The sequence below is a fragment of the Scyliorhinus torazame genome, chromosome 17, assembly GCF_047496885.1.
Source record: "Scyliorhinus torazame isolate Kashiwa2021f chromosome 17, sScyTor2.1, whole genome shotgun sequence".
In the NCBI taxonomy this organism is placed as follows: domain Eukaryota; kingdom Metazoa; phylum Chordata; class Chondrichthyes; order Carcharhiniformes; family Scyliorhinidae; genus Scyliorhinus; species Scyliorhinus torazame.
In genome coordinates this window covers 43,941,696-43,962,355 of record NC_092723.1, presented here as the reverse complement: position 1 = coordinate 43,962,355, position 20,660 = coordinate 43,941,696, and the positions used below count along the sequence as shown (strand labels likewise).

At 46.5% G+C, this 20,660-nt stretch overlaps 1 protein-coding gene across 1 annotated transcript in view; it reads right to left on the bottom strand.

Moving 5' to 3' along the window:
• Window positions 1–20,660, bottom strand: part of LOC140393850 (uncharacterized) — an 81,498-nt gene that overhangs the window by 47,151 nt on the left and 13,687 nt on the right. The window contains exons 2-3 of the mRNA XM_072480382.1: window positions 19,106–19,227; window positions 1,973–2,067 (exon numbers count right to left, since the gene is read on the bottom strand). Of these exons, the coding sequence (XP_072336483.1) occupies window positions 1,973–2,067; window positions 19,106–19,227 (217 nt within the window). The remainder of the gene's footprint in view (window positions 1–1,972; window positions 2,068–19,105; window positions 19,228–20,660) is intronic.

Here is a 20,660-nt window from a genome sequence, read left to right as displayed (position 1 = left end):
CAGCCCAGCTCTGCAGCTTATCTATATCCCTCTGTAACCTGCTACATCCTTCCACACTATCGACAACACCACCGACTTTAGTATCGTCTGCAAATTTACTCACCCACCCTTCTGCGCCTTCCTCTAGGTCATTGATAAAAATGACAAACAGCAACGGCCCCAGAACAGATCCTTGTGGTACTCCACTTGTGACTGTACTCCATTCTGAACATTTCCTATCAACCACCACCCTCTGTCTTCTTTCAGCTAGCCAATTTCTGATCCACATCTCTAAATCACCCTCAATCCTGTGTAAGATATTCTTTTGCATTGTTGTATAAATGTATGTTAAAGTGTAAAATGTGCAAGAGCACAGGGAAAGGGTGGGGGAGTGAGACTAGCGGAGTTGTTCTCACAGGGAGCCAGAACAGACATGATGGACTGAAGGATCTCCTTCTTTGATGCAATAATCCTATGGTTATTTTCTTTTCATTCTTTCATGGGCTGTTAATATCACTGGCCAGGCTGACATTTGTTGTCTTTCCCTGATTGCCCTTCAGAGGATTATGGTTAACCGTCTCCTTGAATGGCTGCAATCAATCTGGTGTGGATACACTCACAGTGCTGTTAGGAAGGAAGTTCCAGGATTTTTACTCAACAACAGTGAAGGAATGGTGGTATGGGTCCCAAGTCAGGGTAATATATGGCTTGGAGGAAAACTTGCAGACGGGAATATTCCTATGCTGCCCTTATCCACCCTAGTGGCTAAGGTCAAGGGTTCGGAAGGTACTGTTGAGGGAGCCTTGGCAAATTGTTGAAATGCATCTTGTGTATGGTCCACACTGTTGCCACTGTACATTGGTGGTGGAGTGAATGAATATTAGGGGTGGTGGATGGTGGTACTGATCAAACAGACTGGTGGAACCTGGATGGCATTGAGCTTCTTGAGTGTTGTTAGAGTTGTAAGCATTCAGGCAAGTGGAGAGTATTCTATCACCTTTCTGACTTGTGCCTTGTAGATGATGGACAGACTTTGGAGGAGGTGAGTTACTCACCACAGAATTCCTAAGCCTCTGACTTGCTCTTGTAGCCATAGTATTTATACGGCTGGTTCAGTTCCATTTCTACTCAATGCTAACAACCAAGATGTTGATGGTGGGGGATTCAGCAACGGTAATATTGTTGCATGTCAAGGGAAGATGGTTAGATTCTCTTTTTCTGGCGGTGGCCATTGCCTAGCACTTGTATGGCAAAAATGTTACTTGCCACTTATCAGCCCAAACCTGAATGTTGTCCAGGTCTTGCTGCGTTTGGGCACAGATTGCTTCAATAGCTGTGATCTGCGATTGGTACCGAACACCATGCAATTGGCAGTGAACCTCCCTACTTCTGACCTAATGATTGAGGAAAGGTGGAAACCCTCTTAACAGTTAAGAAGCATTTAAATGAGCACTTGAAATGTCGTACCATACATGTAAGCGGACCGAGTGCTGGAAACTGGGATTAGAATAGATAGGTGCTTGATGGCTGGCATGAACAGGATGTGCCGAAGGCTTCTTTTTGTGTGGTAAAGGTCTAGGGCTGTATAACTCAATGAGTATGAAACAACTGAAGATGGTTGGGCCGAGGACACTACCCTGATGAATTCCTGCAGTGATATCCTGGCACTGAGATGACCGACTTCCAATAACCACATAGGAACATAGGAATTAGGAGCAGAAGTAGGCAATTCAACCACAACTATCTTCCTTTGTGCTAGACATGAAGCCAGTGGAGAGATTTCACCTGGTTTCCACTGACTTCAAATTTTCTAGGGCCACTTGATGCCACCGTTGGTCAAATGTCAAGGGCAGTCACTCTCACCTCTCCTCACCGTTCTGTGAATTTATTATTGACTGTGAACAGGAAATTCCTCTTGGAACTTTTAGTACTAACAGTGCCAGCTAAAAGCATGAAAGTCTAAAACTTATCACAGAAAGTTAAACAAACCTACTTTAGGAATTGGAGACTTTTTCATCTTGCTGTACATATTCAACAACTTGCTCCATGGAGAGAATGACATTTTTAGGTTGTTCTCCTTTGGCTGATCTAGAAGTCCAAAAACAAAGTTTGTTTGCATTTTAATCCATTTCTAAAGAAAAGCCTAACTTCTCGTTGTTGTCTAAAGGTTTACCTCCAAGACTTATTGAATCGTTTTGGAGGCTGGGTGAGAATCAGTTGAACTTGACCAAATCAGTAAACTTCCTTCTGTGTATTGCTATGCTCCATTATTGGTTTATTACTATTATCGTCTCTAAGGATATGGAGGATATGTAAACTGTTCTCTCAACAGATGCTGACTGACTTGTCTTTTCAGCTTTTTTCTGTCCTGGCTCCAGATTACCAAGAACCTGCAGTTCTTTCTGTCATGGAAAGATTCAGGATCCATGCCGAACAACATCTCTGCACCATAAATGGCTGCTAAACATGCAGCAAATATACTGTTCCACTATAAATCATTGTTCTTTGAAACTACAATAATTAAAATTTACCAATTGAGAGAATTTCAAAGAGCCTGTATTATTTCTTAACCACAAAACGTAACCTCAATACAGTGTGGAAAAAAAACCTTGGGCGGGATTCACCATTCCCCCAGCCACGTGTTTCTCGGTGGCACACCGTTCGCTGGCAGCAGGACTCTCTCCTCTCGCAGCTCATCAATGGGATTTCCCATTGAAGTCACCCCAAGCTGCCGGGAAACCTGTGGGCGGCAGTACACTGCTGGCAGGAAAAGAGATTCCCCATGTACAGAGAATTCCGGCCCTCATCTTCTCAATGGTCAGTCACAATCTGTTTGGATGGCAGAGAGGGCTTAATGATTCGACTGGTCTAATCATGCTCCTGTTTCCTATGTTCCCATGATCCGTGATTAATGCCACAAAGCTGGGTGGGAGGAAGATGCAGAGATGCTTCAGTGTAATTTGGACAAGCTGAGTGAGTGGGCATGGCAGGTGCTGTAATGTGGGAAAATGTGAGGTTATTCACTTTGATAGCAAAACCAGGAAGGCAGATTATTTGTTACCTGAATGGCTATAAATTGAGAGAGTGGAATGTGCAACGTGACCTGGGTGTCCTCGTATGCCAGTCACTGAGGTAAGCATGCAGGTGCAGCAGGCTGGAAATAAGGCAAATCATATGTTGGCCTTCATAGCAGGGATGTCTTTCTGCAAATATACAGGGCCTTGCTGAGGCCACACATTGAATCATAGAATTTACAGTGCAGAATGAGGCCTTCGGCCCATCGAGTCTGCACCAGCCCTTGGAAACAGCACCCTAACCAAGCCCACACCTCCACCCTATCTCTGTAACCCAGTAACCCCACTCAACCCAACCTTTTATTTTTGGGCACTAAGGGCAATTTAGCATGGCCAATCCACCTAACCTGCACATCTTTGGACTGTGGGAGGAAACCAGAGCACCCGGAGGAAACCCATGCAGACATGGGGAGGACGTGCAGACTCCGCACAGACAGTGACCCAAGCCGGGATTCGAACCTGGGACCCTGGAGCTGTGAAGCAACTGTGCTAACCACTATGTTACCATGCTGCCCTTGGAATATTGTGTGTAGTTTTGCTCTGCTTATCTGAGGAAGGATTTTCTTGCTGTAGAACGAGGGCAGTAAAGGTTTACCAGACTGATTCCTGGGATGTCATACTCCTGACATATGAAGAGAGATTGAGTCGGTTAGGATTATATTCATTGGAGTTCAGAAGAATGAGGGGGGGGGAATCTCATAGAAACCTATAAAATTTGAACATAGCTGTACAGGGCAGATGCAGGAAGGATGTTCCCAATGGTGGGGAAGTCCAAAGCTAGAGGACACAGTCTTAGGATTTGGGGTAAACTAAGATGAGAAGAAAATGAGGGTGGCACGGTGGCACTGCTGCCTCACAGCGCAGGGGCCTGGGTTCAATTCCGGCCTTGCCTGTGTGGAGGTTGCACATTCTCCCCTTCTCTACGTGGATTTTCTCCGGGTGCTCTGGTTTTATCCTGTAGTCCAAAGATGTGCAGGTTAGGTGGATTGGCCATGCTAAATTGCCCATTAGTGCCAAAATGATGTGTAGGTTAGATTAAGGGATTAATGGGGTAGGACGGGGGAGTGAGCTTGGGTGAAGTGTTCTTTCAGAGGACCGGTGCAGACTTGATGGGCCGATTGGCCTCCTTCTGCACTGTGGGGATTCCATAAAGCCTCTTCACCCAGAGAATGGTGAGCCTGTGGAATTCACTATCACAGAAACCAGTTGATGACAAAACATTATGTTTTCAAGAAGCAGTTATATAGAACTCTTAGGGCTACAGGAATCAAAGGATATGGGGCAAAGGAAGGAACAGATTATTTAGTTGGATGATCAGCTATGATCATAGTGAATGCCGGAGCAGGTTTGAAATGCCGAATGGCCTACTCGTGCTCCTATTTTCTATATTTTATCTATGTTAATTTGAATTTGAAAACACATGAAAATTTGGGAGAATAGTTTCAAAAGTTTATTCAAGCTACATTCCTTTTACCCTGAAACCATCCAATGGCATTGTGTTTTGGTGTTTTGGGCTGATAGCACAGTGGGTAGCACTGTTGATTCTCAACGCTAGGCTCCCAGGTTCGATTCCCGGCTTGGGTCACAGTCTGTGCGGAGTCTGCATGTTCCCCCTGTGTCTGCGTGGGTTTCCTCCTGGTGTTCCAGTTTCCTCCCACAAGTCCCGAAAGATGTGCTGTTAGGTGAATTGGACATTCTGAATTCGCCCTCTGTGTACCCGAAAAGGCGCCGGAATGTGGCTTTTCACATCAACTTAATTGCAGTATTAATGTGAGCCTATTTGTGATGATCAAGATTATTATTATTAAAAAGCATCCCAGGAATTGTGATTTTTTTTTTGCTGGAAGGAGGATAGATGTGGCTCAGAGAATGATATTACAGTGTGTTATGGATAAAAAATACTAATGTCCTTCGAAGAATGGCGCTAACTGTCCAATAATTTCTTGCTTAATGTTCTGTCCTACATTGGAACTACCATTTTGGGGGGTGGGGAAGGGGGCTATTCCCACCAATGTTTTCTTACCCTTGCTATTCTTAATCTCCAATCATTTTGGTTTTCTGAGCCAACTTCCTTTCTCATGAATGCCTTTATGCCATTCTTTATTAATAGGGCTATCCCTCTTCCTCCTTTTCCATTCTGCCTGTCTTTTCAAAATGTTGTGTATGCTGGAATATTTATTCCCCAACCTTGGTCACCTTGTAACCATGTCTCTGTAATGGTGATTAGATCTAAGCCATTTATTTTATTTGTGCCGCTAGCTCATCTACCTTATTTTAGATACTCCATGCATTCAGATAGTTACTTCAATTTATTTTACTATACCCTGCATGAACTTTACTCTGATGTATTATGATCATTAAATTCTCTGTCCCTTCTTGCCCCACTTAGCTTGTCTTTACCTGCATCAACCTGCTTTTCTATTGCCTTAATTCTTATTTTTGGATTTCTAAGGGATGGCACGGTGGTGCAGTGGTTAGCACTGCTGCCTCACGGTGTTGAAGACTCAGGTTCAATCCCAGCCCCAGATCACAGTCCATGTGGAGTTTGCACATTCTCCCTGTGTCTGTATGGGTCTCACCCCCACAGCCCAAAGATGTGCACGCTAAATTGCCCCTTATTAGGAAAAAAAATAATTGGGTACTCTAATTTTATAATTTCTAAAACATTTTTGGATTTATAAATCTCCCTCCACCTGACCTCTTTGCCCCTACTGTTAATTTAAAGCCATTTATTCCTACTCGTACTATATCTACTGGTGCAGTCTTGTTTGTACACTCCGTTTCTTCCTGTCACACTTTGGTTATCGTTGCCTGTAACGCTACTCTGGACCATTGCTTTGTCCTTTCTCTTTAACTTTCCAAATCTACCCATAAGTTCACCTTTTCCCCGTGCTATTTACTTTACAGACATCTCTACAACCCAGTTATATGATTCACTCGGACACTGATTCCAGTAAAGCAGAGAAGATGAATGGGTGACCTTGAAGAGGTATTCAAAAATTGAGAGGTTTTGATAAAATAGGTTTTCCCTGACAAGTGAATTGATAACCAGAGATCAAAATAATTGGCAAAATAACTCGAGAAATTGAAGAGTTTCTCTCCACACAGAAGGCTGTTCAGGTCAGGAACGTACTATCTTGAATAATGATGGAAGCAGATTCCATTGAAACTTTTAAAAGGTAATTGAACATGTATTGAAGAGGATTAATTTGTGGCATTATAAGACAAAGTTGAGGAGTGGGATTAAATTGATCAACTCTTTCAAAAATCTGGCACAGGCCTGAGGGTTCAAATGGCCTCCTTCTGTGTTGTAAGATTTGATGAGTCAATCTCACTATTCCTCCATCATCACGGAGTCAAAATCCTAGCTTCCATCACTAACAGAACTGTGGACGTTCCTTCACCACACACGGACTGCAGCAGTTCAAGAAGACATTTCATCAGTGCCTTCGCGAGAAATGGACAATAAATGCTGGTCTTTTTTGTCTTATGAGGATATGTTTATTTTTTAATGAGAAAGAAGTATTTCTACTGCCTTATTTTTCCTGGCCGGAATTCAGTAAACTGTAATCTTATTAAGGCAATGGGGGCCAGCTAGCCAGCCATAAAACACAACTTGGATTCCACCCAAGTGGGATGTAATGGGAAGTGATTCAGATTCTCCCGAGACCCCATCTCCAGTTGCCTTTCACAATATCTTGAAATTTGTCAAAAGCTTCTGAGATGAGACATCAGACTTACAACAGGTTCTGCAATACAATGACTACATTGGACAAGGTAACTGTATTCTTCAGTCAGCAAGACTTTTGAAGAATGGTTTACCAAGCCAGAGGGCAGAAGTCAGAAGGATATACTGAAAAGTTGCCAAGAGTTGTCAATCTCTCTCTCTCTCTAAAGTATTGTGGATCGATATTAGACAGTAACCATCCTAAGATGAGGAAATCTGTTGCAACCAAGATCGTTTGGAGATAAAATATGGAAATCTGCTCCGTAAAGCTACACCCAGGAAGACATCCAGGAAGACAACTGAACAAGATGGTCGCAATGTGGAATCATGGCATCGAAACCAGCCAAAGGCCAGTTAACCGTATATTCCGCTAATTTATTTTCTTCGCAAACTGTAAAAATTCTTTAAGTCTATCTTCGTATTAGAACATAGAACATAGAACATTACAGCGCAGTACAGGCCCTTCGGCCCTCGATGTTGCACCGACCTGTGAAACCACTCTAAATCCCATCTACACTATAGAATGTTGCTAACTTTTCAGTTGGTTCAATTGCTCTGTTTTATTACCTTTGCTCTCAAGTCGCCAGGTATCTTTATACCGCCACGAGGTTCAAGTCCAAGTAATGATCAATAAGTCAATACACCGATTAGTAAGATTCAAATCAAAGCACATTTATTATACACAGTAATCGCTACTCATGCACAAATTCTATGTCTAAGCTACTCCTACAACTAACAGGCCTATACTTAACTTCGGACTGGCCCACCAGGGGAACAAATGGCCTTTCGTTCGGGTTCTGAGTCTGCGGGATTCGAAGTTGGTACGGATTGGTAGCTAGGAGTGCCTATCTCGTAGCGAACGTTGAATTAAGACTTACGGGCTTTCGGCGGTCACTGCACCGGTCACGATCAAGGTTGGTTCGCGTTGCTGGGTGACCCGGGCAGGAAGAAGAGAGCGACTTGAACTTGGGGCTTAACTTTATAGTCCCCAGGGGCTTCCCGCCTTTCGGGGCGGACCCTGTACCTGGTTCTAGGTGATTGGACTTTGTTCCAATCGCTTGGTTCGATTTCTCCAATACTGGAGCGGTTCCCTGATCGATGGGCGGTCTTGAGGTGTTCGTTAACCTCTTTTGTGTTGGCTCCTGCTGGCGCCAGGGAGTCTGGCTTAGTTTTGTGTGTCCCAAATGTTGCTATTGTTCCCGGGGATTGCTCATTAGTATGTAGATGGCTGCTACATTATTATGCTGATGGTCGCTGGTATCGATGCTGCCTGGACTTTTGCAGAGTTAAATATACAGCAAACGAGCACCTGCTGGTTTCTGCCTGTGTAGGCTGAATTTCCCTTCAGCCTTTGCTTTCACCATTTTAAATCGGGAGTTGGCCAACCTACGTGGCTACACCCCCTCCTTGTGATCCTAACGCGGCGCGTGAAGGATCACATAACTGCGTTGTCTTCATTCCCTGACCCGGTGAGCACTACTTTCATGGCCTCTACACTGACCATAACTGTGCAAAAAATTTTTAACTGACAATTCTAAGGGGCGCTATGTCAAACAGGGACATGCATTACAAAACAAGAAAATGGGAACCTCTAACTACCCTTAATACACTACGCTCACTTAAACATTTCATCACTCTAACTTCCTCAACCATACAAACAAAATCATAGCAGTTTATACACATTTTTCCTGGCTTGGCAGTCAAGCTCAGGATCGTACAATTATGAACATCTCTTTATTTACAATATAAAAATGCAAATGAATGCTCTTTATTATAGATCGCGGGGGTCGGGGGTCTGGTCGTATCCGAAAATAGGGGATCTGATCCTATATACCGGGGTGCGAGCACGGTAGGCTCTCCTTCTCCATTTTGTCAGACGCATAGTCTGCACGATGCAGCAGAGTATCGCCAATACCAATAGGGATTCTATCAAGTAGGACAGGGAGTACCAGGTTATAAACCTGGCACACCAAGATGGTGTGGTGTCGCTGGTGACTGGGCTCTGGGTACTGTGGGGAAGTGAATCATTAACGGCTGGGGGGCTTGAGGTCATGGGGTTCGCGTTCACACGCAACCAAATGTCCATTATAACGATGAACCACGCGGAGGATGTCCTCATGGTTCTTCTTCTTTCACTTCTCTTCCCTTCTCTTCTCTTCTCTGGTCCTGGAGCTTCTGGAGTTCTGTGGGATCAAGCATAGTGTCTGTTACTATCTTGGTTTAACATCTCGTATGATAACCTGTCTGTCCTTTAGTGCCAATTACTTCCTTTATAATTGGTCACTATGTGTGACTCCCTCATTGTTTTTCTTCCAAAAACCGAATTTCAGGACAAGACACACTTACAAATACTGAACCAGTGCGAGCCGTCTCGCAGACTGTGCGGTTTACCATCCAAATGTTTGAGGATGTAAATAGCATAAGGTTGGCAACCTATGGGTTATCTGAAACGAAACAAAACTTTTTGAACTAAAACTTTCCAAAATGAGGTGCGTATGGGCCGTGACGGGTGAGAGTTGGATGGAGTCCCTGGGTAGGATGGCGACCAATGCCGTGTGTGCCCTACCCGAGCGTAGCTGACCAGAGGGGGGGTTCCCAGGCAGGGCGGGTCCCAATGCCGTTTCTCCACTGCCTGAGCAACCGACAAGAACGGGCAAGAAATGTAGTCATCGTGAGGGGGTTGCCGTATTGGTTCTTTCCTCGAAACAGAAGAGCAGTTATGAACGGGGGTCTGTGTTTCTGTCGACAGACGTGTTCCGCTGAACTGGCGTCTGGGACATTTACAAGTCTCTGCGGACAAACTAGTTCCTCTGAACTAGCGTCTGGCCAAACTAGTTTCTCTGACTGCCAGTGGGCATCAGAGGGGTGGTGGCGTGGGGCCGTGGAAAAAAAAATTCCGGTCTGACATACAACATTTAGCAAAACACTACAAACAACATAAAACATGCTGCAGGTTCCATCAGAAAGGACACCGTTTCTCCCAAGCAGTTCTTTTTAAAACATCATCTGGACACCTCAGTTATCAGTTGCGAACAGGGTCACAAAGGGGTTCTCGTTTTGGGAGTCAGACTCAAGGTCGTCATCATCTCCCGGATGCCAAACTCTCGAATGTATCAGGGCTGATAGGGCTGCATGGTATGATTTCGGATCGCTCTCGTCATTCCGGACAAGTCTGCACAAATTATCTCTGTGCCAATAGGTGGTGTCTAGTTGTGTGGGGACGGAATCGGGGTCGTCTTGGTAGGTCGGTGGTGGGGTTTGTGTAGGAAAGTGATTGTGAAGGGATCACTCGAATCGTGGTCAGATTCGCTGGGTGTGGGTCCTGTTGCATGGGGATAGTAGGGAGGTGTGCTGTGGCTATCGTCCGAGTCACAGTCGCTATCTCTGCTGCTGCAGTCTGTGGGCGTTCCGGGGCGGAGTGTATATTTCGGGGGTGGAGTCGAGGTTGAGTCCGTGGCTGGGCTGGACGTGTTGGGGGATGGTAGGGTTACATTGGCTGTGGGCGGGGTGCGGTGTGCTGCGTCGAGCATGACGTGGTGTGCGTGGTTAGACTGTGTTCCATATGCCTTCATCTGGTTGATATGGAACCACGCAGTCTTTCCATTTATTTTGTAGACGGAAGGGCTTACTTTGTCCGCCATGGAGTACGGACCCGAGTACTTTGGTGGCAGGAATGTGTTGGGGTTGTGTACGGAGAGTATGACTTGCTGTCCTACACTGAACTCAGTCGCATGCACTGTCTTGTCAAAACAGGCCTTGCTCTGTTTCTTTCTTGTGCCCAATTTCACTGCGGCTGCTAGCTGAGCCGTTTTAACATTATCCACTAATTGTTTGACTGCGTTCTCGTGTGTGAGGGCCGTCACTTCGCGGCTGGTCAAGTCTAAACCTAATTAAAATTCTGTGCCTTTCATGGGGCGCCTGGTCATGAGAGTGTGTGGGGTGTAACCTGTGGAAGTTGAAACTATATTGCGCAAAAACTTCAGCGCAAAAGGGAGGACTGAGTCCCAAGTGGTGTTGTTTTGCTGGACCATTTTTCTGAGGGTGGATTTTAGGGTACGATTCATGCGCTCCACGATACCACTCAACTGTGGGTGGTATGCAATGTGGAATTTTTGGGTAATGCCAAATATCGTGAAGACGTACTTCATGACGCGTCCCGTAAAATGGGAACCTTGGTCGGATTCAATGCTGCGGGGGAGTCCCCATCTTGTAAAGATGTGGTGGGTCAAAATCTTGGCTGTGGTCTTTGCCGTGTTAGTTCTGGATGGGAATGCTTCCACCCATTTGGTAAACGTGTCTATCACCACGAGTACATATTTATAACCATTCCTGCAAGGGGGCAATGGTCAATCTGGAGATTAGTCCAGGGGCCATTAACGGGTCGGGTGTGACTAAGCTCAGCCTTTTTGGCATATCTGTCCGGATTATTCTGGGCACAGATAAGATAATTCTCGATGTAGTGATTTACATCGTCCTTTAAATTCGGCCACCAACAAAGCTGCCTGAGGTGGGCTGTAGTGGGATCGATTCCCTGATGTCCATGACCGTCATGGAACAAACAAATCAGTTGATTCCTGACCTGTTCAGGAACCACATAAAGGGTGTCTTTTAACACCACACCGCATGTGTGGTCAGAGCATTTTTAAACATCTCGTAGGGTGCTGGATAGTTTCCTTTTAAAATCTCCCTGAGATTGCTGTCCTGCTTCTGGGCCTGCACTAAATCCTCGATCTTAGTCTGCGAGACCTGAACTGCATTCACTGGTGCGTTTTCGGGGGGTGTCCAAAAATATCCATGCCTGGAACCTGCTTTAGCCAGTGCGTCGGCTTTTTCATTTCCAGGGGGGGAGGAACGATGGTGACTTCGAACTTTGACTATCCCAAAAGTCCTGTTTTGTGCTCTCTCTAAAATGTGACGGAGTAATGGAGCTGAGGGGAGGGGTTTTCCGTCTGCGGAAACAAATCCTCTTGCTTTCCACAGGGGCAGGAATTCCGTAAGGCTGTTGCAGACATAGAGGCTGTCCGAGTATATGTCTGCTGGGCTGGGGAAGGAATCTGGGTGTTCCACTATATACGCGATGGCCGCATCTCTGCTGTCTGCGCGCCTAAGCGCCTGGAAGTTTTAATGATATTTCCTCTAGGGCGCGTCCCTGCGCGTCCTCGACATAAATACCGCATCCTGTTATGCGCTTCCCTTCCAATACTGTGGAAGATCCATCCACATATATCTTTATGGGCTCGCACGTGTCTGTGTGCTGGGGGCTCTGGGTTGAACTACCTATCTTTCTGGGGGGTGTTTTCGCAATAAAGGGGCCTGTGTTGTGGTGTGGAGAGATAATTTCACATTCATGGGGGGTTCCGGGGTACTGTTGGTTGTCGGCTAAAAAAGTGTGGGTCTTTGTCCGTTTCACAGTGATGTCCCGTCCCTGCAAAAGAAGGGTCCATCTAGCTGCTCTAATCAGACTAACTGTACCGTCCTTGAGTCGTCCGTCCAGTAAAAGTTGGGTGGGGGGGTGTTTTGTGAGGATTGTGATGGGGTTTAGTCCGGTAATGTACAAAAAATACCGTACTGCCCAGAATACTACGAGCAGGTGCCTCTCACAGGTTGAAAATTCCTGCTCCACAGCATCTAAAATTCTGGAGGCGTAAGCTACGGGCCTTAACTGTTCGTGCCGTTCCTGAAGGAGCACGGCCGAAAGGGTGCAGTCTGTGGTTGCTACCTCTATAGCGTAAGGGGAAAGCGGGTCTGGAACTTGTAGTGCGGGGGCTGCTATGAGTGCCTGTTTTAAAGAGTCCACAGCATCCGTATGCTGCGGAAGCCATTCCCAGGGGGCTCCTTTCTTTAGGAGGTCTGAGAGGGGTGTTGCCTTGCTGGCGAAACCGTCACTGTGGTTTCGGCAGTAGCCAACCAGTCCTAAAAATGACCAGAGGGCTGAAACGTTCTGGGGAAGGGGCAATTTAGCAATCGAGTCAATCCTTTTGTGTTCGATCTCGGGTTTACCGTGCGTGATAATTGTTCCCAAATATATCACCTTGTCTTCCAAAATCTGGGCCCTTTTGGGTCAACTTTACAACCAATTGAATGTAAGAGTTCCAGGAGTTCGGACAGAAGCTCAATGTGCTCTTCCTTGGTATCTGTCTGCAGCAGTAGGTCGTCTACGTACTGGACGAGACGTTCGGGGCGAGAGAATTTGGCTAAACCATTTGCCAGCTGTCGGTGGAAAATGGAGGGGGAGTTGTGGAATCCTTGTGGCAGGCATGTCCACGTGTACTGCTGATTTTTAAAAGTGAAGGCAAATTTGTACTGGCATGCCTTTGCCAATGGAATGGACCAGAATCCATTACTGACATCCAAAACCGTAAAGAATCGGGAATTGAGTCCCTGCTTGAGCATGGTCTTGGGACTTGTGGTTACTGTGGGGGCTGCTGTGGGGGTGATTTTGTTGAGTTCCCGGTAATCGATGGTCAGTCGCCATGATCCATCGGGCTTTCTCACTGGCCAAATCGGGGCATTATTAGTGGAGGCTACTGATCTAAGTACGCCCTGCTCTAATAAGCTTTTGATTACTTTTGCGATTTCTCCCTCTGCCTCTTGGGGAAATCCATACTGTTTTTGGGGTCTTGGGTCAGGTCCTGTGATTTGTACGGAGCCAGTCATCCGGCCACAGTTGTGTTTGTGGGTCGCAAATGCTGCCCTGTTCTTTTGCAGAACTGCCCTAACCTGCTTGTCCGTGCTAAGCGTGGTCGGGTTGAACCAAAGTTTGCCTACTGCGCTAATTTTGTTTGCGTATTCACCTATGTTGAGCGTTGCGGGGGCTCTTGCGGACTTTGCCATTTTCCAGACACACTGGTTGACTGGATCAAATGAAAGATTGGGAATTCATGAAGTCGATTCCTAGAATGTGTTCTGCTGTGTGGGGCCGGTCAACTAAACCACAGGGTGCTTGGTGGTGATGTTGCCAATTTGCATGGGTACAGGGGCTGTGATGTGTCCCTGCTGTGAGAGGCCTGTAAAGCCACTGAGGCTGATGGTGGCTGTAGTGGGCCACGTGTCTTTTTGAAACAGGGTGGAGGAGTTTATTGTGGTGCGGGACCCTCCTGTGTCCCATAGAAATTCGATGGGCTGTCCCCGAATTTTCGCTGCAACTACCGGTCGTCCGGACCTATCCCAAAGGGTGTCGCAGACCCAACTGGGGGAGCCCGAACACCGTCAATCTGTTCCGGTCAGGTCTGTCTGATCTGAACGGGCTCTAACACTATGAATGGGCTCTGTCTTCTTCTTACTCAAAGTGCCCGTCTGCTGGGCTCTGTGGCTTTCGTGGGGCATTGCACCCTCTTGCAAAGTGTCCCAACTGTTCACAGTTGTAACGCTCCTGTGACTTGGGTGGGGGGCTGTTCTTTCCTTCATTTACCCATGTGGGGTTCTGATGTGTTTTAACTGCCTGTATATATGCGTCGGCCTGCTTTTCTTTGGGATTTTTAACTGCGGGTTTGCTTTGTACAGATTGCTCCCAGGCGCGGGCAATCTTTTTACTACTCATTTTTCATTATGAGCCTCCTCTGAGGGATCATAATTCGCGCAAGCTTTTTGTCCTGTTTCGGTGGCATGGGAGATAAGGGTGCGTGCCCATTTGGCCATATTGTCTGGGGGCGCGGTCTAAGTCTCCAAAAACTGCTGCAAAATGGATCCACAGGCATCCAGCAAACGCTGTGGGGTGCTCGGTTTTCTTTTGCCTGCATTTGTTGAGGCCATCTACGGGGTCACCCTGGTTATACCCGATCGCATCCAGGATCGCGGTATGCATTTCTGCAAGGGTGCGTCCTCCTACATTCTGTGGGTCGGGAAGGGCTGCTACGACTGAAGGGTCTAAACTTAAAACTATGAGCTTTACATGCTCTCGCTCATCCAGGCCGTACATGGTCGCCTGCTGCTTTACTTTGGCAAAGGAATGGTGGGGGTCTGAGGTGGGGATGAATGGTGAGATTTTCTTGCACGCGTCCCATAATTGAGTCACTGTTAAGGGGGTGGTATACAAAAATTCCGTATCGTCCGATGTGGCTGCGCGGTGGGTGGTTACTGGGTTCATTGGAGCCTGAACTATTTGCTCTGTGGGGGTTTGGGGCGCTTTTCTCTTCTGTGGCTTTCCCTGCGCACATGTTCCCTGAACATATCTCTGCGCTGTTTCATTTAATTCTTCCCAATCAGGGCCATCTTCCTTATCTAATTTTGCTCCAATGGTTTCCTGGAATCCTTTTTGGACTGAAAGCAGCGATTGCAGCTCTGCAATCTGCTTCCAGCACTTTGCGTGGTCTAGTGAGCTTTGTCTTTGCTCCGTGGTGGCAGCATGGAGTGCTCTTAATGCTGCCTTCAGGTCACTACACTGCCTCTGCAATGCTTCAACCTGCTTCTCGGTTTCATCTCGTACCAGGACTGCACGTTGCGTGTCCTGATAGGCCTTTTCATACTGGGACTGGAAGCTGCTTAAGTGCGCCAGCCAAGACTGGTGTGCCCTTTTGGCATCATCCACCTCTCCGTCTTTTGCTGCAAACTTCCTCCTTAACTCTAAGTTCTCTCTTTCCACCTCACTTACATTGACCTTACTCATTCCATGTATGCCTTCTACCTCTTTCCAGAGCGTCCTAACGACCTCCTCTGTGCCTCGTAATTGTGCCAAGCAGGACATGATTGCCATTGACTTGCGAGCTTTTCCTAAGCTCTTCTTGTGGATCTCACTCAGGGTCTCCCACCAAATATGTCCTATACTTCCGGGACCTGTTTCCTCATTGCTACAGAATTCGCTCCAAAGGGGCCATCCTTTCCCTTTGAGGTACTTCCTGATTTCTTCCTCCCATACGGGACACTGTCCTACTCTACTGCTGCTGGTCGCTGCGACCGCAAATTCCTCGGGGTTCATGAGGCATTGCATTGCCTGGATTGCCATCTTTCCTATCCGAATGCTGCTCTTCAAATTTGGGACAGGGGTATTAAGGCAGTGCTGTAAATACGGGTACGGCTTTCACTACTTTCCGAAATACAAACTCCCGACAGTTTTGTTGCAACAAAAAATCTATCAGTTTGACCTTATCGCCCTGTTAGTTACACCTGCATACACACACTTCCGAATTATGAGGATTGATCAGAACTGCTTGAACACTTGTGGTTTTCTGTTCCCAATTGGATCTCTAATTCAAATTCTGGGTTCTGCTGGAGTGGTTATGCCACTTCTAGATCGGGTCCCGGCAGAGTCGTCAAATAATGTTGCTAACTTTTCGGTTGGTTCAATTGCTCTGTTTTATTACCTTTGCTCTCAAGTCGCCAGGTATCTTTATGATACCGCCACGAGGTTCAAGTCCAAGTAATGATTAATAACTCAATACACCGATTAGCAAGATTCAAATCAAAGCACATTTATTATACACAGTAATCGCTACTCATGCACAAATTCTATGTCTGAGCTACTTCTACAACTAACAGGCCTATACTTAACTTCGGACTGGCCCGCCAGGTCAGGGGAACAAATGGCCTTTCGTTCGGGTTCTGAGTCTGCGGGATTCGAAGTTGGTACGGATTGGTAGCTAGGAGCTCCTATCTCGTAGCGAGCGTTGAATTAAGACTTACGGGCTTTCGGCGGTCACTGCACCGGTCACGGTCAAGGTTGGTTCGCTTTGCTGGGTGACCCGGGCAGGAAGAAGAGAGCGAGTTGAACTTGGGGCTTAACTTTATAGTCCCCAGGGGCTTCCCGCCTTTTGGGGCGGACCCTATACCTGGTTCTAGGTGATTGGACTTTGTTCCAATCGCTTGGTTCGATTTCTCCAATACTGGAGCGGTTCCCTGATCGATGGGCAGTCTTGAGGTGTTCGTTAACCTCTTTTGTGTTGGCTCCTGCTGGCGCCAGGGAGTCTGGCTTAGTTTTGTGAGTCCCAAATGTTGCTATTGTTCCCGGGGATTGCTCATTAGTATGTAGATGACTGCTACATTATTATGCTGATGGTCGCTGGTATTGATGCTGTCTGGGCTTTTGCATAGTTAAATACACAGCAAACCTGCACCTGCTGTTTTCTGCCTGTGTTGGCTGAATTTCCCTTCAGCCATCGCCATTTTAAATCGGGAGTTGGCCAACTTAGGTGGCTACAAGAACATAGAACCATCTGTACTGATGTGTGTGTGGAGGGGGCAAAGGAATGTGTGTAACGTATGAGTAAGGGTTACGATTTACCTTGTTTGTTTTAATCCAGGAAGTAGGGTCAATAAATTATCTAATTCTTTGATTTAAATTGAGAAAATCTGTCTGATTAATCCTTGGTAATCTGAAAGTATACATTGCAGCACTCCTACAGTATTGGAAAAGCACTTCCTCACTAAATTCGCAACTAAACCCTGTTACAACAGCCAGACCTAGAGTGGCAAATTAGGAAGTCAATTTTAACCCCTTCTCGCGTAGCCATGATACAAGTGACACACATATCCCAAGAATTAACTTCCTTTAAAAATTCCCGAAACCATCTCAGAGGTTCCTGGGATCACAGTTATGGTGTTTGAGAATTTGTTTAAATGTGAAATGTTAGATAAACATTGACAAAAAAAGCTGCCATCTATGCCAGCTTGGATTTATCCTAGGATTCTCTGGGAAGCTAGGGAGGAGATTGCTGAGTCTTTGGCTTTGATCTTTAAGTCATCTTTGTCTACAGGAATGGTGCCAGAAGACTGGAGGATAGCAAATATTGTCCCCTTGTTCAAGAAGGGGAGTAGAGACAACCCCGGTAACTATAGACCAGAGAGCCTTACTTCTGTTGTGGGCAAAATCTTGGAAAGGTTTATAAGAGATAGGATGTATAATCATCTGGAAAGTAATAATTTGATTATTAGATAGTCAAGACGGTTTTGTGAAGGGTAGGTCGTGCCTCACAAACCTTATTTATTTCTTTGAGAAGGTGACCAAACAGGTCGATGAGGGTAAAGCAGTTGATGTGGTGTATATGGATTTCAGTAAAGCATTTGATAAGGTTCCCCATGGTAGGCTACTGCAGAAAATACGGAGGCATGGGATTCAGAGTGATTTAGCAGTTCGGATCAGAAATTGGCTAGCTGGAAGAAGACAAAGGGTGGTGGTTGATGGGAAATGTTCAGACTGGAGTCCAGTTACTAGTGGTGTACCACAAGGATCTGTTTTGGGGCCACTGCTGTTTGTCATTTTTATAAATGACCTGGAGGAGGGTGTAGAAGGATGGGTGAGTAAATTTGCAGATGACACTAAAGTCGGTGGAGTTGTGGACAGTGCAGAAGGATGTTACAAGTTACAGAGGGACATAGATAAGCTGCAGCGCTGGGCTGAGAGGTGGCAAGTGGAGTTTAATGCAGAAAAGTGTGAGGTGATTCATTTTGGAAGGAATAACAGGAAGACAGAGTACTGGGCTAATGGTAAGATTCTTGGCAGTGTGGATAGCAGAGAGATCTCGGTGTCCATGTACATAGATCCCTGAAAGTTGCCACCCAGGTTGAGAGGGTTGTTAAGAAGGCGTACGGTGTGTTAGCTTTTATTGGTAGAGGGATTGAGTTTCGGAGCCATGAGGTCATGTTGCAGCTGTACAAAACTCTGGTGCGGCCGCATTTGGAGTATTGCGTGAAATTCTGGTCTCCGCATTATAGGAAGGATGTGGAAGCATTGGAAAGGGTGCAGAGGAGATTTACTAGAATGTTGCCTGGCATGGAGGGAAGATCTTATGAGAAAAGGCCGAGGGACTTGAGGCTGTTTTCATTAGAGAGAAGAAGGTTAAGAGGTGACTTAATTGAGGCATACAAGATGATCAGAGGATTGGATAGGGTGGACAGTGAGAGCCTTTTTCCTCGGATGGTGATGTCTAGCATGAGGGGACATAGCTTTAAATTGAGGGGAGATAGATATAGGACAGATGTCAGAGGTAGGTTCTTTACTCAGAGTAGTAAGGGTGTGGAATGCCCTGCCTGCAACAGTAGTGGATTCACCAACACTAAGGGCATTCAAATGGTCATTGGATAGACATATGGGCGATAAGGGAATAGTGTAGCTGGGCTTTAGAGTGGTTTCACAGGTCGGCGCAACATCAAGGGCTGAAGGGCTTGTACTGCGCTGTAATGTTCTATGTTCTATGTTAAACAAAACCAATATACCTCAAGTTCTCAATGTAAATGATCGTAATCCAACAATAAATGAATCATTTTTACGGAAATGAGTATGGATACATTTCAAAATTGGCTTGGAATTGCGGTTTTATGAACTAATAACATGCAGAAATATAATTTCAGCCTTCGCACACAGCAAAGAAAGGCAATGCAGACTCTTCCATACCCTTTAAAAGTGATTCACTCTCATCCTTGGTACTGCTGTAATCTAGCAAGGACTCGTTAGAATTCACAGATGTATTCTGTTCTTCTACAGGCATAACCTTTAGACTGGTGTTGATGTTTGACCTGTCCAAAGTAATAGTAAAAAAATACAATATTGTAATATTGTACTAAACAAAGGATTTCAAACAGCAAAGATGAGTCAGTTCATTAGGTGCTTCTCTGAAGTATTTCATCTTAGAACTATAAAGGATCAGATTGATGGATATGAATTTTTCTTTCTGGAGATAGGGGGTGGGATTCTGTGATCCTGAGGCTAGGTGTTGACGCCGTTGGAAACGCCGTCGGGTTTCTCGACGGCGTCAACACGGCCCCAGGATCAGCATTCTGGCCCCTACAGGGGTCCAGCACGGCACTGGAGCGGTTCAGTGGGCGTCAAATGGGTGCCGCGGGATCCGTGCATGCGCAGTAGCACCGGCGCCAACACGCGCATGCGCTGTGGCTTCCTTCAACGCGCCAGCCCCGTTGCATCATGGCGCAGGACTACAGGGGCCGGCGCGGAAGGAAGGAGGCCCCCAGCCAGAAAGGCCGGCCCGCAGATCGGTGGGCCCCAATCGCAGGCCACGCCACATCGGAGGCCCCCCCCCCACCCCCACCCCCCCCGCCCCCCCCCCACCTCCCACAGGCCGCCCTCCCCGACCCTTCCATGGCGAGTTCTGCCGGATGAGAGCAGGTGTGGATGTGCCGGCGGGACTCGGCATTTTTACGGTGGCTGCCAATGGCGCAGATTCTCCGCTCTGCGGAGAATTGCGTGCCGGCGTCGGGGCAGCGTGGCGCGATTCGCACTGGTCGCGGGAATTCTCCGGCCCAGCCCTGGGCTGAGAGAATCCCGCCCAAGATATTTTTGCTAATCTGATTGAAACATGACCCTCAAAACAATTGCATTAATATATTTCTAATTGTAAGATGTTGACAGTTACATTTGTTTTATTTATCTATTAAAATTTGCAATGGAGAACAGTGTAACACTTTTACTAAGTAGTAGGAACCCATCAGTATATTGCATCCTTTGCACAATATTAAATCTGGTTACTAACACAGCTACAGACTTTTTGAATTCAATTATGGGATGGGAGCGTTGCTGGCAAGGGCAGCATTTATTGCCCATTCCTGGGTGCCCTTGAGACATTGATGGTAAGCTGCCTTCTTGAACCGCCGCAGTCCCTGAGGTGTAGGTGCCCCCTCAGTGCTGTTAGGGAGGGAGTTCCAGGATTTTGACACAGCGACAGTGAAGGGACAGCGATACATTTGCAAATCAGGATGGTGAGTGATTTGGAGGGCAGCCTTCAGGTGGTCGTGTACCCAGATTATCTGCTGCCCTTGTCCTTCTAGAAGGTTTAGTGAGTTCCTGCAGTGTATCTTGTAGGTGGTACACATTGCTGCCACAGTTCATCGGTGGTTGAGGGATTGGACATTTGTGGAAGGGGTAGCAATCAAGAGGGCTGCTTTGTCCTGGATGGTGTTGAATGTCTTCAGTATTGCTGGAGCTGTACTCATCC